General features: G+C 43.2%; 1 protein-coding gene across 1 annotated transcript in view; it reads right to left on the bottom strand.

Moving 5' to 3' along the window:
- Window positions 1-26,840, bottom strand: part of Hydin (HYDIN axonemal central pair apparatus protein) — a 350,853-nt gene that overhangs the window by 204,146 nt on the left and 119,867 nt on the right. Inside the window, 3 exon segments of the mRNA XM_036188859.1 lie at window positions 1,387-1,454; window positions 9,214-9,437; window positions 14,720-14,838. Of these exon segments, the coding sequence (XP_036044752.1) occupies window positions 1,387-1,454; window positions 9,214-9,437; window positions 14,720-14,838 (411 nt within the window).

The raw sequence follows: 26,840 nt of genomic DNA, 5'->3' as shown, positions 1-26,840 counted from the left end.
GCTGTCACTTTTATCAGTGGGGACACATGCACAGGAAGAAATGTCACAGGGCAGACACCAAGTGAGAGGACAACACAAACAGCTGGAGCATCCTTCAACCTGGAGCAACGGAACCCTGGAATCAAACCACACGGACCCCACTTAAACTTGGAAGCACCTCTCTGAGAAGGCTGCTGTGCAGCCAGAGGGGCAAATCGGAATTCACATTTAGATACAGTGCAGGCCTGGGGTTCTGTTCACTGATAGAGCATTTGCCCGGCATGCACAAGGGCCTGAGTTTGAAGACAGCACTGCAATGAAGCAAAACACAATCGCTTGCATACCATCACTACTGCCACCTCCTCCAGATCCCCACTACAAAGAGCACAGAAAGTTCAGACAGTGAAAAGATGCATAAGGTTGTTGAGGACAGCTCTTAATGCGCAGGACCTAGTTACCACTTTACATATAATTTAGAAACAGTGCCAAAATGCCCCTGCCACAGAAGAAGAGATCCTCTTGACTAGCTATTAAAATGTTAAGTGAGGTGCTTTGTAAACCTTCCTTCTCCGGGACAGAGACCAAAAAAAAAAAAATATTCTATCCAATTTCTAAGTTTAAAATGGAAAGTTGGGACTTGGGGGAATGGCTTAGTTGGTGTGTTAGTTGGCATTCGATTGCTGTGACAAACTCCATGACCAAAAGCAGTGTGGGGAAGAAAGGGTTTATTTGGCTCACGCTTCCAGGTAACAGTCCATCACTGAGGGCAGTAAGGGCAGGAACTCAGTGGGAACTTGGAGGCAGGCACTGAAGCAGAGACTATGGTAGGATGCTTCTTACTGGCTTGCTCTCCATGGCCCACTCAGTCTGCTCTTTTATACAACCCACGGCCATCCGCCCAAGGATGGCAGCAACAAGCCCTTAAATATCAATCTCCCCCAATGCCCGCAGGCTTACCCTACAGGCCAATTTGATGAAGGCATTTTTTCAATTGAGGTTCCCCTTTCCCAGATGACCTTAGCTTATGTCAAGTTGATAGAAAACTAGCCTGCACACTTCGCTAGCACGAAGACCTGAGTTTGATCCCTAACACTTACATAAAAAGACGAGTGTGGTGGCATGTGCTTGTAATCCCAGTGCTGGGGGGGGGGGGGTCAGAAGGGTCCCTGGGGCTCACTGGCCAGAGAGCCTAGCCTAATTGGTGAGCTCCAGGCCAATGAAAGAAACTGTCTCAAAGGAGGGAGGTACATGGTATTCATTCAAGGTTATCCTCCAGATTCCATATGTACACACACACAAAAAAAAAGAAGGAAAGAAAGAAGGAAGGAAAGAAAGAAAGGAAGAAAGAAAGAAAGAAAAGAGAAGAGAAGAAAAAAGAGAAAAAGAAAAAAAAAGAAAAATACTCACCATAGGAAACATCACCAAAGTGCAAAGCAGGGATGTTAAAATGGAATGTAGGTCCAATGACACAGCCTCTGAAAGTCAAAGCACAAATGGGGAAAGAGTGAATGAATCCAGTGATTCAAAGTAATTATCAGAATCAGGAAGAGAAGACACACAAATAAACAAATCTTGGCATGAAGTTGATGACAGAGTCTAAGAGGCCGTGACCTGACAGGCCACTACACTAGCCATTACAATCATTTTTCAGAGTGTGTGGTATATCTCAGTGGGCACAGCACTTGCAGGCAAGGGTTTTCATAGGGGCATGGATCCCTAGCACCTATATAAAAGTTGGGCATGCATGGCAGTCACTTGTAATACCAGCACTCAGGAGGCAGAGACATGGAGTCCCTAGGGCATGGTGTGCAGCTTCAGGTTCAGTGAGAGACAGCCTCATCAAATAAAGCAGAGGGAGATTGAAAAAGACACCAGCTGTCACACTGGGCCTCCACATGCATGAGTACATGTGTGCCCACACACGTGAACATGAATACATGCACACATGCATTCCACACATTCATAGACAAAAAAGTCTTAAGGTCTCAAACTATAGGTTTTAGGAAATGTTAGCGTGATTAGCGTATAACCTTGTTGCTACTTGTGACCAGGGAAGAGTCAGCTAGATCACCAAAGTATGGCTACAAAATGTGGTTAATTTGGATGAATTATATACTCTGTAAAGTGATCAACTCATCAAGAAACAAAAGTTGGTAGAGATGGCTCAGTGGTTAAGAGCATGTAGTGCTCTTGCAGAGGACTGGAATAGAGTCCCCAGCATGCTTGTAGGGTGGCTAATGCTGCCTATAACTCCAGATCTAGGGAATTGGGTGCTTTCTTCTGACCTCTGGGCACCTGCACTCATTCATATGTGCACATGTCACCCTGCCACACATGCACATAATTAAAGATAAAATAAAGTTAAAAATAAACGAAATGAAAAAAAGAAAAAATAAGCAAAATGTATGTTGGAAATGTCCTCCCTGTGGGCTAGCTTCATAGTGTTGGAAAGTACTCTGCAGGCCACTGGGGAGGGAAATGATCAGTAGTGAACAGGGTCTTACTCAGTAGTGAACCCTGTACACTACAATGCTAACCTGACAAGCAAGACGTGTTCACTGTACAATAGTAGCATGACTGTTACTGAGGTAACCAACCACTTTGTGGATTTTTAGGTCAGTCCATGGAAAAAAATTCATACCTGGTACTGTAAAACAGGTAAAAATTCCATGGTTGGAGAGATCTTAGTAGGCCTTAGGTGGGAACCAGCTACTGTTGTTTTACTAAATAGAGATTGTGTCAAGCTACCTTCTAAATATTTATACTTTTACCAATAGATTAGTGCTGCTCCCAACATTGGTCAAAAAGAAAGACTAGCCCTAAGCTGTTGCAAAATCATTGGGCGGCAGTGGTGCACACCTTTAATCCCAGCACTCAGGAGGCAGAGCCAGGCAGATCTCTGTGAGTTCAAGGCCAGCCTAGTCTACAGAGTGAGATCTAGAACAGGCTCTAAAGCTACACAGAGAAACCCTGTCTTGACAAAACAAAACAAAACAAAACAACAACAACAACAAAAAAGATGCTGCAAACTCTTGGGGAATGGATTCTCTCCTGGGGCTTCCAGAAAGATTCATAGTCCCCCTTCACCTTAATACTGGCTCAATTAAGAGCAGTGTTGAGCTTCTAAGCTACAGATCTCTAAAATAATACACCTATAGTGTTTTAATCTACTAAATTTGTGATACTCTTTTACAATAGCCAAAGAAAGCTTATATGGCAGGTATTCTTGTTTACTGGTTAAGACTGATTATGGATTCATAATTAATCTTCTTAAATGTCTAGAGCAAAGGCGAGGGCTGAACAATCTTCTGTGCACATGGCAAAGCTTTAAATGATAGTGACACACAGATACCTGTTATGCCACATGCAACACACTGGTGCCTTAGGAACACCGCTGGCTGCTGGACAAGAGGCTCTACTGTGCGAAGACGCTTCTGCAAGCCTGGAGGAGTGGCCACAGCCAAGACTCAACATGACAAGTTGCAAGTGGAACATCTGTTCTCACGACTCTATTTCATGCTGATGACCTGAGATGGTTTCCAAAAGCCTGTCTGGGGCTCAGCAGCACGTTAGGGTCCAACTCAGAGTGAAACCAAAGACGCTCACAGCTTATGCAGGTGAGTCGGAAAAGACACGTCTGGAGGCCAAAGTTTGAGTAGATCAGGAAGTGTATGAAATGAGTAGAGACAAAAGGAAACAGGAAAAGAGCAGGGGAAACTGCCCAAAGCTGTCATTTAATCAGTGCAGAAGTTAAAAGACCCAGAGATAAATCATATGTGATCAAAGGCTCTGGTCACCCAGAGAACTGTGACTAAATGATGCCTCCTGGACTGGGATGTGGTCATATGACTTCCAACAGGATATTCTTCTGATTATGAAGAGAGCCTATGCCAAGACCCAGCTATCTAGCAACGTGACAACCTGATAACATGATAGTTCCCAAGACTCAGATTGATTGGATTACCATGACAAGTTAAGTGAGACAATTTGAACATCAAATATATCTATGCAATAATTGAAAGTTTACAAAATTACATATGTTGAGAGAGAGAACAAGATTGCTCATTGGGGTATGTTTTAAAACTACATCAATTTCATACCATTGTTTAATCACTCACTTAAAATATTGTGTCATGTAATTAGAGGATCATTAGAATGTGTATTTGTTATTTCATAAGGTATATTAGCCCAAAATACATGGAGTCTGGGACAGGGCACCAGGCAATAAAATAATAAGAAGCAAAATTCTAGAATTCACACTATTAACTTCATAGACATTTCCTGAGACATTGGGACCTAAAAAAGTTTACCACTCAAAGTTATAAATGAAGTCAGAATAATAATGCAGAGCTAGGAACATGATCTATTGTTATTTTCATACAAGTAGACATTTATTTGTGATAACAGTGGCTCATGGATTTTCTAGATCACTGTGCATGGTTTAAAGTACTAAGATATGTCTGAACACATGCAATACTGAGTTTCAGAGTGAAGTGGCCAAGGAAATCTACGTAGGGTTTCTCTCTCTCGCTCTCTCTCTCTCTCTCTCTCTCTCTCTCTCTCCCCCTCTCTGTCTCTGTCTCTCTGTCTCTGTCTCTCTCTCTCTCTCTCTCTCTCTCTCTCTCTGTCTCTCTCTCTCTGTCTCTCTCTCTCTCTCTCTCTCTCTCTCTCTCACACACACACACACACACACACACACACACACACACACACAGAGTAATTGGTAATTTGTTCAGGGATAAAGCCCAAGCAATCCTTCCACAGTTGAGTTTCCCTTTTCTTTGAGAGAAAGCAAAATGCACATTAAAAAAGAAGGTGGAAGATGAACATGGAAACTTGGGGGAAACGATTCAAAAGGTACAGATTTAATCCCTAGAGAGCAACTGGGGTTTTAGTCCAAGTTTGCTTATTGTGCAAATCCTATTATGCACAGCAGAAAATCTCAGGTCACCTTAACTGTCTATTCACTGCTAGTTACATAAATTTCTACTCTGTGATACTGAGAAGAGATCAGGGATTTAAAAAATCCACCCGTGTGGCTGGAGAGACATCTTACAGAGAGCCTGGGTTCAGTTCCCAGCACCCATGTTGGGCGGCTCATGACCACCTTTAACTCTAGCTCCAGAGGATCTGACACCCTCTTCTGGCCTCCTAAAGCTCATGTGCACATACCTATAAGCACTCATACACATAATTAGAAAAACATACTCAGGAAATAACAGAACCCTCATTCAATATCACAGGCTCTCAGAAATTTGTTTTAAAGAAAGTGTCATTGAGACATAACTCACATACACTCACAACTTGTCATTTAAAGTGTACAAATCAATAGTGTTTGGATATTAACCGGAAGTGGGACAAGCACAATCACAGAACACTTTCAGTACCTCCAAGATAAACCCACGCTCTTAGCTATCACCCTCTGTCTTTCGCCTGCTGTCCTTAACCTACTGACTTACATGGCTTTGCTTATCTTCAACATTTCAAATAATCAGAATTGTATAATAGATGTGCACGCATGTGCGTATTACTGGCTTCTTTCACCTGTTGGGCTGTTTTAAGATTCATCCATTACTACAAAACAGCATGTGTCCATACTTCTTCCTTTTTTCACCCCTTTTTGTAGTCGATAACATTTCATGAATAGATTTTTCATATTTTGCTTTTCTTTGCCTAATATGAATAATGATGTTATAAACATTCATGTACAAGTTTATGTATGGGCATATGCCTTCATTTCTTCTGAGTATATAGTCTGGAATAGATTGTTGGGATAGAATTGTCAGTGTTCATCCAATGGTGGTAAGGACAAGACTATTGTTTAAACTGGCTGCCACAGCTCACATTTCCATCTGTATTTATTAGTTTCCTCAGATGTGACACAATATCTGAAAAAAAAAAAGCACGTTAAGAAAGGAAGGGTTTGTTTTGGATCATGGTTTGGGGGCGCAGTCCATTACAGCAGGGAAGGTGTGGCAGCGTGAGCTGGAGGCTGCAGTCAGGAATCTTTCTCCCTCTTATTTAGGCTGAGATCCCAGCCCATGGAACTGTGCTGCTCACAGTTAGAGTGGGTCTTCCCACCTAAATTAATGCAGTCTACAAACTCCACCACCACCAAGTCCAGAGGTTTGTCTCCTAGGTAATTCTAGATCCCGCCAAGTGGAAAATCTACAGTAACTGTCCCACCAGCATTAATATATTCATGCTCTGATTCCTCCAAATTCTCACTAGTGCTTACTTTCCATTTTCTTTCTTATGGCCAACCACACAATGGTGAGGTGGATTTTTTTGATGTACATCTCCCCAATCATGCTATTGCTCATACCTTTATCTCTTTGAGCCAACTGTCTTAAAAGCTTTATATAGTTCTAAATTTTGTTATTTGTCTTTTTATTGCATTGTAACTGTTATATATAATAATTAGAAGTCCCTTATTAGATATGTGAATTGCAAATATCATTTCCCATTTGGTTTGGTAGTGAACTTTGAAGCACAAATCTTTTTACATTAGTTTATTTATTTGTCTTTGCTTGCTTTGTGCTTAGGTGTGTTGCCTGAGAAACCAGTATTTAATCCAAAGTCATGCATATTTATGTGTGCTTGCTTTAAACAGTTTGAATTTGGGTCTCTGATTTATGTTGAGGAAATTTCTTTACATTATTAAGCTTTTGAGTTCTTTTCCTTTTAAATCATGAAAGACTGTGGCAAATGCTTTCTTATATTTACTTTTATTTTTCTTTTATTTTGTTGGTATTGTATATGTTGTATCATGTTTGATTGGTTTTGAGCCAGCCTTGAATTTCTGGGGTAAAATACATTTGATCCTGGTGTCTAATCTTTTTATATGTTGGTTTGGTGGTTTATTGTTAAGGATTATTGTGTGTATAGTCATAAAGGATGTCAGTTGTCTTAAACACACAAAGGAATAGATCTGTAAGTCTTTATTTTCACCATATCTTTGTATGGAGGCATGCTGACATGCTAGATATTGTAGGGGGTATAATTCTTGGCAACACATTTTGTTGTCAAGAAATTGAATCAAGTCAGAAAGTTTGATTCAAAAGCTTAAGGAGTTTATCTGCTAGAGATGGTAAAGAAGCCTCGAGGGACCAGATGAACAGCTTGCCATGAGGTGTGAGTTGTTATGAATGTAAGAAATGGGCTGATGTTCATACTGTGGGAAAGTGTCCTTCCATCCCTTTCCTAAGGTACAGACGCCTGAGGAATATAAATCATGGGTCAGTGCACATATGCTGCACCTTCTGGAGGAATCTGTGCTTTCAAATATTTGGGAAACAACTCTAATTTTTAATAATTTTTTAGAGATAGGATCTCATGTAGCCCAAGCTGACCTCAAACTTGCCATGTTACTAAAGATGATCTTGAACGTCTAATCTTCTTGCTAGGATAACAGATATACAGCATACACCGTGCCTGAACTGACTTTTTTTGTTTTGTTTTTCGAGACAGGGTTTCTCTGTGTAACTTTGCGCCTTTCCTGGATCTCGCTTGGTAGACCACCCAGCTGAGCTGACTTTTAATATAATTATAACAAACACAGATGCATTGAGGAAGAAATTATAAATGTCTTGAGAGTGCTTCAGATAAGTCTTGAGACTTTAAGAAAATCCTAACTGTGATGGGCTGAGTACCCATGCACACACCCCATATGGCACAGTCAATTGCTCTCCTTAATTATTAGGAACTGTCTGTAACAACAACAACAAATGCAACAAACTGACCATCAAATGATGGAAACTCACTTCTGTCCTTGGAAGGGGGAATATTGACAGTGGCTGCTTCCCCCAGGGCTCCTGCCCTCGGCTGTAGACGGCATCTTTACTTGTATCTTTTTCTATTTGGGTCTTGTCCCAATCTTTGCTTCTAATCCAAGTCTATTGGATTAGAGCCCACTCAGGTGACCTCATCCTAACTTAATTACCCACTTGAGGGTCTCATCTCCAAGAACATTCACCTTCTGAGGTGCTAAGACTCAACATCTGGAAGTCTGGGGACACAATCCAGCCCATAGAAAGGTTCTTGGGTTGATTTTAAGAATAAAAGGTAATTGCCTTTGGACTGATCTCAAGATTCTGAACGAGATCAATACGTTTTGGGGTACCACAGTGTGTGTCTCTTTCCTATGCTAGCCTAGGCTCTAAGAGACACGTCAGTCTGTAGAAGGATGGGACCTGCTGCTCACTCACTAACCATAGAGAGACTCCCATGTATTTTTTTAAACCTGTTGTGGCTGGCATCCAGAGCCCGGGTGATGTGTTCTAAAAGTGTGATCTTTCTATTTGGGAGAAATGGTCTTTTTAAGTACCAGGGGTCAATATTGTACATCTGCCTGATGGGTTACAAAAAGAGAATGTTTTTTCAAAACCCAAGGACAAATTCTGCTATTCATGACTATCAGTTACACAAACAGCTGGAAAAGCCCCAAGAAAACTTTTATTTTATTTATTCATTCATTCATTCATTCATGTTTGTTTGTTTGTTTTGGTTTTTCAAGACATAGCTTTGGAGCATGTCCTGGACTAGCTCTGTAGACCAGGCTGGCCTCGAACTCACAGAGATCCACCTGCCTCTGCCTCCCAAGTACTGGGATTACAGGCGTGTGCCACCACCGCCCGACAAGAAAACTTTTATAATAAAAGCTGTAAGTGTCTAGCCTTGGCTAACAGATTAATAAGTGGTTGCTTTCACAGTGCTTGAGGGCATTGTAAATAAGACTGTTTACAGGATTTCCATACAATAAAAACAAATGACAAAGGTTCAGAGAAACTGTGAGCACAGACAAGCTGTTTTCAAGAACACAGGTTGACTCAGGTGTTACTGCAATAACTCATTTTCTCCAAACAGCTTAAAACCCAGGGTATAGTCTGTACAGTACCACCCTGAACACATCCAGCTGATCTCAGGAGCTTAGAAGGGTCTGGCCTGGTTAATACTTTGATGAGTATAACTAGAAGTCAGTATTTAAACCCTTAATTTATAGGTTACAACTTATAGAAAAACCAGACATCCAGATAGCATCTGCATCCATATTATAATGGCATCCTTTATGGAAAGAAACACTGGCGGGCATTTAAGACATCTCATTATGCTGAAGGGTTCATATCAACAGACAGTTATGGACATCCAAGATATGATCTAGTTTTTGAGGCTCTAGAAAGCAGAAAGGAAAACTCCAGTTGGTTTCTACATTAGTTACAAATGTACCATACCTACCGAATGGTCAGTTTCACGGGCTCAGGGGACCCATTAACATCGATTAGGAACTCCTCTTCGAAGTGCCCCAGGATGGCAGAACTGAAGGAGATCTGGACAGCTTGGACCCCACTCGGCTCAATGATGCCTTCTTTGGGATTGAAAACAAAGCAGGCCCCCAAGGCTGAAGTGGGAGGGATCACATTGAACAGGGCATCGATGCTGCCTTTGTTGGAGAGGATTGCCTGTGTCAATCAAAGCCAAAGGTGATCGGGTCAAGGGAACTGCAGTCGGTTTTCATGTAAATATACAATGTATTATTCAGCATCAGAGAAAACCCCAGGAATTATAGCCAAGGAAACTCTCAGCAGAAATGTACGTCTGGTGTCCTGAATGCTGGAAGACTGGACTCCCAAGTCACAGGTCATTTTATGCTTTCAGTGTTCTCTTTAAAATTAAGTTGGTTGGAGCTAGAGTGATGGATCAGAGGTTAAGAGTGCATACTGCTCTTACAAGGACCCAGGTTCAGGTCCTAGAATCCACATTGTGTGTCTCCTGACTACCTGTAACTCCAGCTCTGATGCCCACAGACTTCACAGATACCCACACTCACATGTACATACTCCCCACCTATCTACACATATAATTAAAAATTTTAAAAATCTTTAAAATTGTTAGTTTTGCATTATACTCATACTACTAAAAGACTGGTTATAATTATGTCTGTGAACGAAGGTTCTTAGATCACCTTTTAAATATGCTCTATGAAGTAACCACAGAAAGAATTCTCTCGTGTGCATGAAGAAACTAAGGCTCTGTGCAGGTTGTCAAAGAAGAAAGCAAATCAGCAAATGCCTCAGCCTGAGCTTGTGACGGAGCTTGGAGACTGCTAATCAGATGTCCTAAGGACTCCAGATGATGAGGATGCTCTCTGTGGTGCTGTGGTTTCATCCTCCTGGAATGCATTCATCTCAAACACCATTGGATGAGTGGCTATTTGGGGATTCTTATGCAAGCAATCGTTTTACTACGGATGCTTTATTCCTGTATGCTAATGTCCCGGCACCAGGCTAGTGCCCACATCTGATTGCACAGTAGCTGTTGAGTGTGCCTGTGAGGAGCTCATGCCTGGCATGCAGAGTCCTCCACAGCTGGCTTCAATCTGATGCTCCCACCCCACATCTCACCATTTGTGTGCATGAAGCTGCACTACAGTCATACTGTTCTATTCTTGGCTTGCAAAGACACTGTTCTCTGTTCCTTGACAATTCTGCCTTCACACCTAGAAAGGTAACTGGCTTCCTCTCTTGATGAATAGGAACATCCCTAAATCCATACTCAAGACATTGGAAGTTAATCAAATCAAGTCAGTTATATGTCCTCTTCACACTATATGGAGGGAGACTGATCATAATTCTATCCATGGATGAGGACTCTTAGAATACGTCTTAAATATTCTCTATAAAGTAAACAAGGAAGGGGTTGTGGCTAGTTCTTACACTTGCACAGGGAGGCTAAGGTTAAGCGAAGATGGAAAAGTGTCCAAAGACATCCAGCAATTTAGTAGAAAAACGTGAGGCAGAAGAGACAGCTAAGGAATGATGGAGCATGCTGGAAGCTAAGGAAAGGCATCCCCAAAAAAGTCAAATGGGGACAGAGGTCAGCAGAATGAGCTCTGGGAAAAGAGTTCAGGTCTTACATATAATGAGAGGTCACCCTGACCTTGAGGAAGATGGTGATTGTGAGGGGGTGTGGTTACAGAATCCAAAGAAGGCATGTCCAGGGAGGGAGAGGGACAGATGGGGTTGACTAGCTCGGATTCCTGCTTTGAGATTGGTGGTGAAGGGTGAGGATGGGAATGGGGAGTATTTTAGAGGAGATGGAGTGTGTGTCGAGATGGGAGCTCAGTGCCCTGCCTGGAGGGAGCCCCTGCCACAAGGCACCTATTGTTTTGGCAGGACAGTGCATTAGGTGGCCAAGGAGATCAGCTGTGGCTAGAGGTCCAGGAGACTAAGCTCTGGAGCAGAGCACAGGTAGGACAGAAAGCCACGTCCTCTGCAGAGGAACAGTCACTGCTGCCAGCGACAGATAGCCAATGCGCCAGAACAAAACTATAAATAAGGTCGCTTGCTGCTCGGCTCACCTTTTTATGATTATTTCCACCCTTCCTTGTTCTAAAGTCCCAGGTAGTCTGAATTGTACTTCCTTCTTTTTCTCTTTTAGAGAGACCACACAGGAAATGACTGTGGCTGAGGACTCAGTGGCCAAACAGCCTGGGTTCAAATCCCAGATTTGCCTTTGACTTCCTAGCTAAGCAAGTTTAGACAAACTCCCTAATTTCTCATGCCCCATCTGTCCTCTTAACTTCTCATATAGCTATAAGGGTCAATTCTTAACTCATGGCACTGTGAGAGTAGCACTTGGCAACAGAGTTTACAAATGAGAGTGATGCTTACACCCCCAGTGGCCAGAGCTGCAGGCAGAGCGTTTCCCTGGAGTTAAATGGGTAACTGACATATGCTCGTGGTCACTTGTAGGCTATTCTTTTTTTTAAAAAAAAATGAGGATTTTTATTTTTTGAAAATTTCACATGCATATACAAAAATAACTTGGTTATGCCCATGACCCTGAGGCCACTCTCTGAGGCATTCATGCCCTTTGTTCTCTTTGTTTGCAGGCAAGTTCCACCACATCCAGGTTTCTATGTGGGTTCTGGGGATGTGAACTCAGGTCCTCACGCTTGCACATGATGCACTTTACAGGGAAGGCATCTCCCAGCCCCAGTTCCTTACCTTGGAGAATATAATGTCATTCTCTTATTCTTGACAAAGAAACACATCTATTCATGAATACTGAATGCAGCCAATAGTTTGGGACATGATCCCAAGGCTCTTACACATGAGGTCCAACTCTTGGTCACTCATGAACTTGACCTCTGCTGGTTTGCCCTCTGAATCACACTGGAGAATACTGCATACTCCAGGGATTAGCTTTTTTCTTTAGGCATCTGCTAAGCTCAGCAACGACTAAGGTCAGCAGCTAGTTATTCAGATTCTTCAAGAAGGTAATGTAATAAATTGAGAGACGCAATGAAGCATCAGCACTGAAGATGCTGAGGACGCCGACGGTGCAGAATGTCCCCAGAGAAGCACCTCACCGTGTCCCTCTCTGCCACTTTCCAACTCTGCCCAATCTGATGCCTCACCTCACTGAACACTTTGGCTGGCTGGAGTTTTCTCTGCAGTTAAAATCTGGGCATACCTATTAAATTGCTAAGAAATGTATTATTATACTCAGGGAAACCATATCCATTTTGCATCAGAACTAACTGTCCTTTCCTGATGTGGCATCCATAAAATACAATTGGTAAGGTGTAAGGAGAATGCATGTGGGATAAATTACACAAGCTAACAGCAAAGAATCAGAACTATTGGGCTTTAGAGATGGCTCAGAGGTTAAGAGCACTGGCTGTTCTTCCAGAGGACCTCAGTTCAATTCCCAGCAACCACATGGTGGCTCACAACCATCTATAATGAGATCTGGTACCTTCTTCTGGACTACAGGGATACATTCAGGCAGAACACTCTATACATAATAAGTAAATCTTTTTCTTTTCTTTTTTTCTTTTTTCTTTCTTTCTTTTTTTTTTTTTTTTTTTTTTTTGAGCTGGGGATCGAACCCAGGACCTTGCGCTTGCTAGGCGAGTGCTCTACCACTGAGCTAAATCCCCAACTCCAATAAGTAAATCTTAAAAAAAACAACTATCATATTTTTTTTCCTCTGCCTTGGGGACTCTTCTCTCAAGAGCACAAGTTTTAGCTATGCACCTCTTACGTCTTAATATCATTCAGACTGTGTTCCTATGTGTATTGTCAATCCTGACATTGACATCTGCATACCTTGGTTTTATTTCATTTGGATCAGTTACCCCAGTGAGTGTGGGGATGAAGGACACTGTCCCCATGTCATGTAGGCTGGATTTACTTGGTGTGGAAAAATGGGTTGCTGAGAACCTGAAGGACTGAAATGTCAGTAAAATATCTCCTATTCAGAGACAGCAGAGAGGGCATCAGTGACCCAGTGCTCATGATATTTACAAGCTGAGTGACCTGGCCAAGTTTCTCTCCACCTATGGCAGTCAGAGTTGCTGTCTGTCTTCTATCCTGCATCATGACTATATTCTCTGTATCCTCTGTTCTTCCCTGCAGACACATACAAATAATAGAACGCGCTTGACAACGTGATGCCACTTCCAATGCTGCCTCCTATAAAAAGCTCATCTACATTCCTCAGAGTGCTTTCTCCTCCAGCCAGCATGTGACAGGGGCCTGCAAGCTTGCAGGAATGTGCTGGAAGCCGACGCTGTGCAGATGGAGGAACCTGGGTTCCAGACTCTGGACTGTAGGAGTACCTGCTGAACCTTCACTCCATACTTTATCAAGCCTTCACCGAACCAGAAAAACCTCTCTAAGCCCCAGCTTACTCAGTCAGAAACGTGAGGAGCAACTGTCCCTCCTCCACCGGCTTTCTGCCAGGACTAAGTGCACAAAGGGGTTCAAAGCACCGGCCCTGTAGCAACAGACACCGAAGGAGGAATACAGTGGAAGTGACCACAGGTACCTCACGTTTGTGGTGACAGAGGATAAAAAAATTCCACCTTTCACAACTCGGTAAGGATTGCAAATTACGCACACGCGCGCGCGCGCGCGCGCACGCGCACACACGCGCACGCGCACACACACACACACACACACACACACACACACACACACAATCCCAGGGCCTGACAGCTACTTACTTATCACTTATTAAATAACTGCTTGCATTACCTCCATAAGATACAAACATTCACAATTTAGGAGCATCCTAAAATCAAGTTTCCATGGCAGCCATTTGTATATGTGTGTACTACATATGATGGTGTGTAAGCCTATCCAGAAGTTGACCCATGAGGTGGCACTGGAGTGATATTGACTCTGAAGAACTGTAAGTTCATCTTGGAAAAGTCCAGTTTCTACTTAATTGGGAAGACAGAGCACAGCACTCTCCTTCAGAAACCATGATGGTTTGGTTTTTTAAAAAAAAAAAAAAAAACAAAAAAAAAACAGACCAGGGAAGAGGGAGCTGTGAGGAGATCCTGAAGTGTGAAAACAGCTATCCTCATTAGGGTGGAGAAAATGCACAAAGCCCTCTTTCCTCTGATCTGTTGGATTTATGTTGTCTGAGAACAAGCACTAGACAGATGGGGAGGTGTATTTATGGTTTTTCCCTCTGCAGTCTACAAATTGAGAAGGATAAAGCCAATTAAATCACAGTGCCAAAGAGTTTTAGCCTTTGATAAGATAAAAAGAATTGAAGGAGACACTCTCTTTAGCATGGCTAGGAGAGAGGCCAGAACAGAGACAGAAAATGGAAAAGGAAGGTGGCTGTACAAAGTCTCTGTCCAATTAAAAAAAACACATCAGGAGAAGTGGAGAGAAAGAGGCCAGGCCTGTTGGGAGCCCCAGTGAACCAGGTTAGTGCCCACCTCATAACAGTGAGCAGATCCAATGAAAACTTTGCCGATGTCCAGCGATTCGAAGTTGAAGTGAATCTTGGGCCCCATCCCTTCTCCTCTGATTCGGAGGGGCAAGCGGATCTCTCGGCCTGTAAAAGCGATTCTTTGTTACCCGGACAGTATTTCATTAGTCCAAACCACCCACAACTTATTACCAATGCAAAGCGTGAGCTTCTCAAATACTCCCCAGGACTGCCCTGTATCGAGGGAACTGCAGTTTAACTAAGGGGGAAGTCAGCTCTTATCGTTAGGAAACAGTAATATCGCTAGGTTCTTACCTTTTACGAACAGCTTACATAGTAATTTGGGCTGACATTTTGCCAGGGAAAAGATAATTAAGACAGTTAACCTCCAGGTACAGAAAGGCAAATGCTACGTGTTCTCAATCCTGTGTAGAAGCTAAAGCTGGTCCCAGTGCAGCAGAGGGTAGAGGAGTGATTACCAGAGGCAGGGAAGGGCGGACAGAGGGAGGGTAAAGAATACAGTCAGACAGTGTTGGGGTATAGCTTAGTGGAGGAGTGTAAGCATGGTATACACAAGACCCCGTGTTACATCTCCAGTACCCCCCCCTCTCTCTCTCTCTCACACACACACACACACACACACACACACAAGAATTCTAGTGTCCCATGGCACAGCAGGGAAGCTAGAACATACTGTATATGTCAAAATAGCTAGACGACAGGCCTGCCTGCAGCACAGGTGGGTGGGAGACGGTGGCCAGAGGCCTGACCCCCATGCATCACTATGATGAGCAAATGTCCAGTGGAGAAATGGGAGAGAAAGAGAAGAGGAGCAGCTATGTGCTGTGGAGAGAGGCAGAACTGGAGATGCACTGGGGTGAGGAACAGATTGATGTGAATGGCCTGCACTGCCACCTCAGGCCATGTGATGTCTGGGCCTGAGCTGCAGTGGTGGTGAGGGGCCCATGTCCGGGTTCATGGCCCTACTGCAGCCAGGGTTTGAGTTGATGTTGGTGGCCACATGGATGCCCGTGGTATGGACTGCTACCGAAAGCCATGTTGATGTCTGAGGGCCATGCTGAGTCCCTGGCTGGCCCTGGGGGAGCTGTCTCTGCCCTTGGTGGTGGCATGGGTTCAGGAGAGCTGGTTCTGCCCCTCGGCTGGGGAGGGGGTTGTTCCCGGCAGAGGCCCAGGCTGACCAACTCAGCTACCACCCAGGCCCACATCCAGGGCTTTGAGTTGGCCTACCCCAATATCTATCCCATCTATAACCTGTTGGAGTGTGTGAAGGGATGGGTCCTGCAGAACCATAGCTGCAGGATTTCCCTGACTGGGGCAACAGTGGATATCCCAGAGGAGTTATGATGAGGATCCAGTGAGGATGGTGTACCAGGAGCCAGAGGCCTTGAACCAGACCAATGACTCATTGCAATGAACATCTGCAAGCAAAGTTGCTTGAGCAAAAGGGCATACTGTGTGCCATACCACAACTCACAGCTCCCAATACCACGATGATGAACGAATATGAGATGGAGAGGCAGACAAGATGGGGGAGTGAAGTGTTGTTGTTGTTATTATTATTGTTATTGTTATTATTATTATTATTATTATTATTATTATTATTTGGGGGGGAAGGCTACCAAGGTGGATGGCAGACATGGATGGAATGGGAAACAAGTGGGATTAGGGTGTGCTATGTGAAATTCCCAAAGAATCAAAAAGATTACATTAAATAAAAAATAGCTAGAAGACAGGGTTTTGAGTGTTAAAACAAATGATAAATGGCTAAGACAACGGATGTACTCTTACCTTGCTTTGATCATAACATATTGAATTTATGTCTCAAAACATATTGTAGCATATGTTTATTATATATACAATTATTGTGTCAATTAAAATAATTTAAAGTTTAATCAAGTCTTAACATTATTCTGAAGTTTTTAATATAGCAAGGTAATGTGTCTGATTGTGAGGAGGGTGACCAGTGATTGACACTCGTCATGAAGTGGAAGCCACCACAAGACGCTAAGGGATGCTGTTTGTTTTGATCTAGATTTAGGAAGACCTAGAGAACTAGCCCTCTAACTTTGTGGAAACGACCTGGACCCTTATGCTTTACAGAGCTTTTTCTACCTCATCCTATGGACATCATGGAATGACCTCATCAGTATGTGTCTTAACACATCCATAATGGACCCAAAGTCAACACAGAGCACATAGCCAACCACTCTGTGTCTTCTCCTCTCTTAGAATATGGAAATATCAGCTGGGCAGGCGGTGGTGGTGTACACCTTTAATCCCAGCACTTGGGAGGCAGAGCCCGGCGAATCTCTGTGAGTTTGAGGCCAGCCTGGTCTACAAAGCAAGATCCAGGATAGGCACCAAAACTACAAAGAGAACACTGTCTCGAAAAATTAAAAAAAAAAAAAAGAATATGGAAATATCTTCACTAGATAATATATGATCAACTAGAAATTACAGAGTATATGGAAAATCTCTCCTAACTCCACCATCTTAAGATAATTATTGTCAACATTGTGGTGCCTATTGTCTGTGCTTAATTATATCAAAACAGTTAATATAAATAAGTTACATATTAGTTTGTACCTGATTTTTCCATTTAAAATATGAATTATACTTTTCCATATAAATTATGAGCCCTGAGTAGGGCTGTATAATTGATTTCCTTCCCTTGGCAGCTTGCATGGTATTTTCTGGTACCACTTCTAGACTTCTAGAAAAGGAGGCTTTTCGAGCAAATCCAGCTCTAATCGTCGAAATCCTGTGCCCTAAGGGTGCTGTGCCTTCAGCAATGGAGGTCCTCCCTCAACTCCCGAGAGGCAACCAAGGACTTTATTTAAGGTCTATATTGTTTTGGGAGTCACTTGGACTACCCTGACCGACTAATCAAAAGGAGGTTTCTTGTGCCTGGTACTGGAGGGTTTCTTTTAAGTCTATAGCTCTCATTGGGGAGCACTGTCAGTGAGGTGGTTTAACTCCTGTGTGTGTTGCGTGCGCGTGCGTGTGTGCACATGTGCACACACACACACACACACACACACACACGCACATGCACACGCACACGCACACGCACACACTGTGTATAATTACAGTTTTAGGTAAATATAAAAATGATTCCTTGAGGCTTTATCAAACTACTTTGGTGTAGTTTGTCCCTGGTCTCTCCTTCTTGTCTGTGTTGCAAGCCAGCCGGCCGGCCGGCCGACCGACCTCCTCCCCAGCTGTAGCCCCCTCCAACTTTCCACTTCCTGCTTCATGTCACCTGTATATTGCTATTCCAGCCTCTGCCTCTACCTGCCTGCAGCATACTTTCTTGGTTTCTATGGTTACTCCATTTGTCTACTCACATCTGAGGGTCTAGAGCCAGGAACCACAGATGAGAGAGAAGATGCAGTACTTGTCATCCTAGGTCTGCATTCCCTCACTTAATATGATCTTTTCTAGTTCTTCCCATTACTTGTAAATTTCATGTAAAATTTCACTTTTCTTTATAGCTAAGTATTATTTCATTCATGTGTTGAAGGACATTTAGGTTGTTTCCATCTGCTAGTGATTGTGAATAGACATTATTGATCAGATACCTATGAAGCAGGATGTCGAGTCCTTTGGCCGTATACCAAGGAGTAGTATAGCTGGGTCGTATGGTAGATTTATTTTTAATTTTTTGAGAATTCTCCATCCTGATTTCCAGAGTGGCTGCACCGGTTTGAATTCCCACCAACATGGAAGGAATAAAGGAGGGTCCTATGTCTCCACAACCTCACCAGCATTTGTTAACTAGTTGTTTTGTTGATTCTAGCCATTCTGACCAGGGCGAGAGGAAGTCTCAAGGTTGTTTTAATTTGATATTTTGTCTCTCCCTACCCCACAGCTGAGGACTGAACCCAGGGCCTTGCGCTTGCTGGGCAAGTGCTCTACCACTGAGCTAAATCCCCAACCGTGGTTGTTTTCATTTGAATTCTCAATTGCTAAGGATGATGGATACTTACTGCGGTATTTCCTAACCATTTTTATTTCTTGAGAACTCTATGTAGATCTCCAATCTCTTGAATTGGGTCATTTGCTCCTGGACTCTGTTTTCTCAGTCAGTTCTCTGTCTATTCTGGATATTAGTCCTCTGTCAGATGTGAAGCTGGCGGATTCTCTCCCATTCTGTGGACTTCTTCACTCAACTTGTGGTTTCCTTAGCTATACAGAAGCTCTTCAGAACTGTGAGGTTCCAGTTGTCAACTGTTGGCCTTAATTCCTGGGCCAGTGGGCATACTTACTCTGTACGTAACTTGGAATACTAAAAACACTTTTGATGGCTTTAGTTTTTAGTATTAAATACAATTCAGAATTACTAAGCAACAGTTCTTTTCTTAAACATTTGGTTTCATATCTCTTTGGGCATCTATCTGTCTATCTGTCTATCTGTCTATCTATCTATCTATCTATCTATCTATCTATCTATCTACCTACCTTTCTATCTACCTACCTACCTACCTACCTACCTACCTGTCTTACATCCTGGCCACAGTTTCCCCTCCTTCCTCTCCTCCCAGTCCCTTCTCTATCCCCCTGTGTTCCCATCCCCCAACCCACTCCTCCTCTGTTTCTGTTTAAGAAAGGGCAGGCCTCCCATGAGTATCAACAAAACATGGTTTATCAAGTTGCAGTAAGACTAAGCACCTCCCCATGTATTAAGACTGGGCAAGGTGACCCAGTATAAGGCGTAGAGTCCCAAAAGCCAGTAAAAGAGTTGGACACAGCCCCTGCTCCTACTGTGAGGAGTCCCACAAGAAGACCAAGCTACACAACTGTCCCATATATGCAGAGTGCCTAGGTCAGTCTCATGAGGCTCCCCAGTTGTCAGTTCAGTCTCTGTGGTTATGAGCATAGATTGATTCTGTAGGTTTTCTTGTGGTGTCCTTGACCCCTCGGCTCCAACATTCCTTTCTCCTCTCTTCAGCAGGATTTCCTGAGCTCTGCCTAATGTTTAGCTGAGGGTCTCTCTGCTTCTAGCAGTTGTTGGATGAAGCCTCTCTGATGACAATTGTGGTAGGCACCAATCTGGTCACGGGAGATGGTCAGTTCAGGCTACATGTCTGCTATTGCTGGAGTCTTTGCTGGAGTCATCCTTGTAGATTCCTTAGAGTTTCTCTTGCGCCAGGTTTTTACTGGACTCTGAAATGCCTCCTTTCCTGTAGTCTCTTTCAGTGTCTCTACCTCAACCCCCAACCTGACCCTCATGTTCCCATCTGAACCCAGCCTCAGTCCAGTCACAAAAATTCTTGTATTTCTCCTTCCCAGGGAGATCTGAGTGTCCCCCCACCCCCCGAACTCCCCTTGTTTTGTTACCTAGCCTCTCTGGGTCTGTGGCTTGTAGCTCAGTTATCCTTTCTTTATACCAAGCAATAATTTTAATTCACTGCTGCCATCACTATAACCCCTTGTGACATCTTATTGTCTTCTGCTGCTAGTTAGCTATTTTATCTTTTGGGACAGGAATATTGTCCTTTTGTTCTTCTAGCTCTGGGCAACATCATGGTCATCAGGCAGTTATAGTTTTGACGGTAAGAAACAAGACTGGTCTTTACAATATTTGAGACAGCTGATCTATTTGGAGGATTTTCTTCACTCCACCTGACCCCCAGGAAGGAGGTATTGGTGATGTCAAACTCTAAGACAGTGCTTCTCAACCTTGCTAACTCAGCGACCCTTTAATACAGTTCGTGTTGTGGTGACCCCCAAGCATGAAATTAACTTTTTTGCTACTGTTACAAATTGTAATGTAAATATCTGTGTTTTCCGATGGTCTTAGGTGACCCCTGGGAAAGGGTCATTCCACCCCAAAGGGGTCACAACACACAGGTTGAGAACCACTACTCTAGAATACAGGTAAAACTTTGAGAACACTCCAACTCTGTCACCCTTCACCATTACTCCAGAGTTCAACTCTCTTGGCAACGGCTTGGGCTCTGTGGTCAAGAGAGATGTATTTTGATTGAGATTCCAATTTGCAGACTGGCAAAGAGAGAGGACTGCTAATGTATCCTGGGATAAACAGCAGGGCCAGTTACAACCGTCAGGCCTGGGGCTGGAGAGGTGGCTCAGCAGTTAAGAGCATTGGCTGTTCTTCTGGAGGTCCTGAGTTCAATTCCCAGCACCCACATGCTGGCTCACAACCATCAGGCTTAAACCTTCTCCAGCTCCATCTTTGCCTTGACTGCTCCCTTGAACAAACAAAACAAAACAAATAAACAAACAAACAAACAAACAAACAAAACGGACGTGTGGACATGTGTTGTAACAAAGCAATGACCACTGTTTATCTGGGGATTATTAATTACCTCAAAGGAGCTAAGTCCTGTCTGTAGATAGCCACTTCCTGTACTGGGGACAGAATGAGCTCCCCTGAGTCTGTCTAAATCTTAGGGTCACGTTACAAACGTCCCCTTTTCACAGGAACTTCTAAGCAGATATTTTTCTTGTTTTGGCACAAAGCGGCAGGAAGGACAAACAGCATGGAGCAGACCCCTCCCCAGAAGAGCGAGATCTGAAAGCTTCTTTAAAGATTTAAAATACAACACAGTTTCTTGTGCAGGGTTAGCCCTAAGCATTAGAAACAAGGGATGCTCTACAGGACACATTTAATGAGCCTGAAATCCCTAAAGGCAATACCAGAAAATGCAAAGCACAGGCCTTCCAAAACTTGTTATCGGCTATGTCTGTAGTGTTCTGCCCCCACCCCCACCACCACACACATTCAGACTCACTCACTGAAATCCTAATCCCCAAGGTGATGAGATTAAGAAGTGGCGATTTGGGGAGAGGAATAGATGATAAAAACGTAGAACCTTTTAGAATGAGGTAGGTGTCCTTACAAAAGAGCCCAGAGGGACTCCATGCGGTAAGGACTCACCCAAGAGGGTGCTGTGAGAAATGGGCCCTTATCAGATACCAGATCTGCTGCTCCCTTGATCTCACACTTCTCAGCCTCCAAAATCGGGAGCATAAATTTTCTCTTGCTTATAAACTACCTAGTCTATGGTATTTCCTCGGACCCCTGGACTGACCAAGTAGCAAGCCGTGCGTTCAGCCTCTGTACTCCCCTGTACTGCCATGTGCAACAGAATGCTGAAGGGGATGCTGCCCTTTGACAGCTGTTCTGTGAGAGCACAAGGGCCTCCCACCTTCCTTAGGTGAGACCTAGTGTGCCTGTGGACTCACCTTCCCCATCGCTCCCTGATGAAAAGTTAAGTCCTCCATGCACTTTGGTGTTACCCTCTGCCAGCTACCTAGGGCATCCTCTAGCCAGAGGCCAATTCGGTAATATTTTAGATTGCTCAGCATATTATTTTATTATTTATATTACAATTCATGGGCATAGCAGTGTATAAAGAGAATGTAATTCACATCTAATTTGGAGGAGTAGATGTGGGTGAGCCGTTGATGTGCTTATAGGTAATTGATGTGTTTTAAATTCTTGGTATTATATGGAAATGTTTGATGAGTTGTTAGGTTGATATTTTAGGCATCTTAGGAAAACTGGATGGAGGTTTGAGTGGGTGAGCATTTCTCCCAGCTGTAATAATGGAGCCATTTCATAGGAGCTGTGTCTTTATGGAACGGTGAGGTCATGACAAAGGACGGGATATGTGACAATGCATGATTCAAACTGGGTTCATATACTGGATATAGAGGCTCCCCGGGCAGGCAGCTCATCTGATTTTTTTAAGTTCTGACTTCCTTGAATGTAAAATAAAAACAGTGTTCAGCCATCCCAGTGGCCACTGAGAGTCTCAAATGATACTTATTGGAAAGCTTTGTGCATATACATGATTGAATTTCTAGATAACCACACAAGGATATTGCAGTAGTCTGATTTTTGATAGCGAAGGTGTTGAGTATCTGTAAGTGAAGAACTACATGCAACATCCACATACGATCTCTAACAGGCTCAACAAGAGTGCCTAAGATATGCACATCCCAATTCCCAAGTCTCTGAATAGTATTACCTTGTATGGCAAAAGATGTGATTGAGGTGAGATGTGCCAATGAGACCATCCTGTGCTGTCTGGGTTACCGCAGTCTTACACTTAGCTGTCTGGGAGTCAGGTAGGCTCACCAGCTTTCTCGTTTGATTCTTTCCCTAAGTTGTTTTAGGAATCTAGGTTCTCTGCATTGCCATAGGAAATTTAGAGATCTATCTTTATTATTTTTAGAAGTATGTGTGTGTGAAGAGAAGGGAGCAGAGAGGGGGAGAGAGCGTGCACAGGTGCCAGCAGATGTTGAGGTGATGTGTCCCCCTGGAGCTGGAGTTACAGGCTGTTGTGAGCCACCTTGCAGGGTGCTAGGAACTGAACTTGGGTTCTCTGAAAGAGCACCCAGTGCTCTTAACCACAGAGCTATCTATCCAGATCCTCCACCGGAATTTCAGAATCAACTGTGTAGTCCTATTTTAAAAAGCAGTTGAGATCTATATTTTGATTGCAGCAAATCTATAGATAAATGGGGACCAGGGAGGGAGCAACATTTTAACAAGTTTAAATTCACAGACTACAGGCAGTGTGGAGTTTTCCATTTGTACAGGTTTGTATCTGCAGCTATGTTTCATACATTTCACTGTACCACTCTTGAATTTTGTCCAGTTTGTCTCTGAGTACTTTTTTTTTTAATTTTTGGAGCTGAGGATGGAACCCAGGGCCTTGCCCTCTACCACTGAGCTAAATCTCCAACCCCGTACTTTATATTCTTAATGCTATTTAAGCAATATTGCTTTTGAAATTTCAATTTTCCACTGTTCACTGTTACTATATAGAAATACAACCCATTTTTTCCTGTATATGAACCTTTTATCCTGCCACTTTGTTATAATTACTTTCTGGTCCTCATTTTAAATATATTAAATATATATTCTCCAGCATTGCTTCCTCAGAATTTTGCTTCAGTAGAACACAGATGAAGCCCAAGAATCTGCATTTTTTTAGTGAGTGACCAGAGTTGGGTCAGGTGCAGATTCTCTAAGGACATGAACTTGAAAAATGTGTGAAAATTGTTAACTATGTGAATGGACAACAAGGCAGAGTTAGCTAACTCAGATCGCTCCTTCACCTCCTACATAAAGAGTAAATAAATCTGATTAGAAACATGACAAATATACATTCTAGCATTTATCTAAGCTCATAATAAAGGAAAGACAATACCAGATATTAGAAATGAAGAGGGAATGCACCCAAGCCTAGTAATCTAAGAAGGTCCAATGGTTTGCAGAGTAGGCATAGGCACTATGGTCTAGTGGTTCCTGTTTCACCCTCACGCCAGGAAGACAGAAGGGCTTGTTCTTATCCGGGAATAGAGAACTGAACCAAGATCTTTGCATAAACCCAGAACCCTGGAAAATCTACCTCTAAAAACAACAACAACAAAAACAGTGTAGAAAAATTACACCTACTGGTCTAGGATGAAGTGATGAGGCCTCTCATCTAGCTAGCAGTCTGATGAGGGGAAGAGGCTCCCTGGAAAAATCAAAGTCCCAGGTACAGGTTTACAATCCAAGCTTACATACCATCAGATGGGTTCCAGGAGCAGAAGCAAGAAATAGAAATTACAAAGAAGGAACAAAATATATAAATATGGAATTACATGATTTCTAAAAACGAAGTCAATGAAAATTTAAAATTGAGTAGACGAGTACACCAAGAAGATATAGCTAAAGAGAAAATTAGTCAAGTAGAAGAAAGAACTTAGAATAAAATACTCAGAACAGGGGCCTGCGAGATGGCTCAGTGTGTAAAAACAATTGTTGCCAAGACTGATGACCTGAGTTTGACCCCCAGGACCCATGTGGTGGAAGGAGAGAACTGACTCCAAGCTGTCCTCTGATCTCCACACATGTGCTGTGGCAAATGCACACATACACAAGTAGATAAGTGCAATAATTAAATAAAATATAACACAGAATAAGTCAAAGAGAGACAGGAGATTGAAGAAAACACTAATTCTTAAATAATCTTGAGAACTGGAAAAAGAAGAAAGCAACATTGAAGAGGTAGATGATGAGACTTTTCCAAAACTGATAAAACTTGCATAATCTGGTGAGACTTACCAAGTACTGATTGGGTTTGTAAAGGCAAATCCATCACAATGGAACCACAGGTACCAAAGCCCAAGGCAATTCTTAATATTAACTTGAGAGCAAAGAGAGAAAATGTAGCAACTGAAGTCTACTACCATCTTTCTTCAAAGGTATAAAGTGGGAGCTGGAAGGATGGCAGCAGGGAAGGGCACTTGCTGTGGCATGTTCTATGTTACGTGTGGTGTGTTGCTCTGATTGGGTAATAAATAAAACATTGATTGGCCAGTAGCCAGGCAGGAAGTATAGGCGGGACAAAGAGAAGAGAATTGGGGGAAGTGAAAGGTGGAGGCAGAGGGACCTGCCATTGGCCGCCATAACAAGTGAGATGTAAGGTCCTGACCGGTAAGCTACGAGCCACGTGTCAAAGTATAGATTAATAGATATGGGCTGAATATAAGAGTAAGAGCTAGACATATGGCCAAGTAGTTTAAATAATATAATCGTCTGTGTGCTTATTTTATAAGTGGGCTGTTGGACTGACAGGGCTTGGCGGGGGCTGGAGAGAAGGTCTCCAGCTACAGGCACTTGCTGCTCTTGCAGAGGACCAGAGTTTGGTTCCCAGCACCCATGCTGCCGGCTCACAACCACCTCTAACTCTGGCTTCAGGGGAATCTGATGTCCTCTTCTGGCCTGCATAGGTACATGCACACACATACACATAGAGGATGTCTCCTTTAAAAAGTGTGAAGAAGAATCAGAACTCTTCTATGAACAGAGATACCTTTTGGGATTTGAATGTGAGATGTTCTCTATGAACTCACACTTGAACACTTGGTCCCTGGCCAGTGGAGCTATTTTTGGTGACTTTAGAACCTTAGGAAGTTCCTGGCTGGAAGAAGTAATTCTTGGGAAACAGGCCTTGAGGGTTACAGGCTCCACTTCCAGCCCAATTATGTTGCTTCCTGGTCTGCGGAGATGTGAGGAGTCCCGGCAATAAGCTCTCACTGGTGTGAGCTCTGCTGCTTGGTCGACTGGACCCTCTCAAACACAGAGTTAGAATAAGCCCTTCCTCAAGTCTCTTCTGTCAGGTTATTTTGCGTAGAGGTGAGAAAACCAACAACTACAGTAGCCGCAAACAAATGCAAACAAAAGGAAAGAAGCCAGGGAGGAACTTTTCTATCCTCTTAACAAATGGAAGGCCGGGGGGGGGGGGGGGGGGGGGGGGGGGTTGCCACCTGGTTGATGATAACAGCCAGCAATCATCAACAGCCCTCCAAAGGACACAGAATTACACGGAACTTACAGGAATGATAATATGGAATTAGTATGTAAACAGAGCCCTTCCTTGGCAACTGAATCTTTTAGTAAATGGCTAACAGAATAAAGAAGACTGTCACACAGATGGAAAAATTACATTCGGCTTACCCAGGACAAGAATGCTGTGGAGAATTTGGAACCACAAAGGAAACAATAGATGAATACAATTCATGGTGTATTGTTTGGGAACCTCCTGGAGAGCAGCCAGCCCCCTGGAAGGATGCCAAGCACAGTGTCCCCTGGGAGCTGGAGGAGGTCCCACCACCTGTGGCATGGGGGCCACATACTGGCATGTTTCCAGTCTGCATCTGAACACTGCCACCCTGCCAAACATTTCCTGCAGATCCTCTAGGGAACCTGGTGTCCTGGATGCTGTTCTGTAGCATAGAAGGAGATTTATGCCAATCTGAAACTCCTCATCCATCCTGTGTTCATCATAGGGCTTGTCACGAGAAACCTTCCTCCAAGTACAAGAAAAACACCCAATCAAACCAGATTGCAGTCACCCATTTGGTTATATTTTTGTTTCAATTATTTGCTTCTTCACTGAACATTGAGCAGCTTTGTGTTCTTGGTGCTTACAACATAGGCTCTATACAGCACGAGTCACACATGCAAACTTCGAAAAGAGGACACCAAGACAATTTTGCTTAGGGATGAACAAAATACATAGATGGTAACTCTACACAGGAAAGCAAGAAAACAATCCCTGTAACATTTAAGATGACAG

Source organism: Onychomys torridus, chromosome 5 (assembly GCF_903995425.1).
Source record: "Onychomys torridus chromosome 5, mOncTor1.1, whole genome shotgun sequence".
Classification (NCBI taxonomy): domain Eukaryota; kingdom Metazoa; phylum Chordata; class Mammalia; order Rodentia; family Cricetidae; genus Onychomys; species Onychomys torridus.
This window is presented reverse-complemented; position numbering and strand designations above follow the sequence as displayed.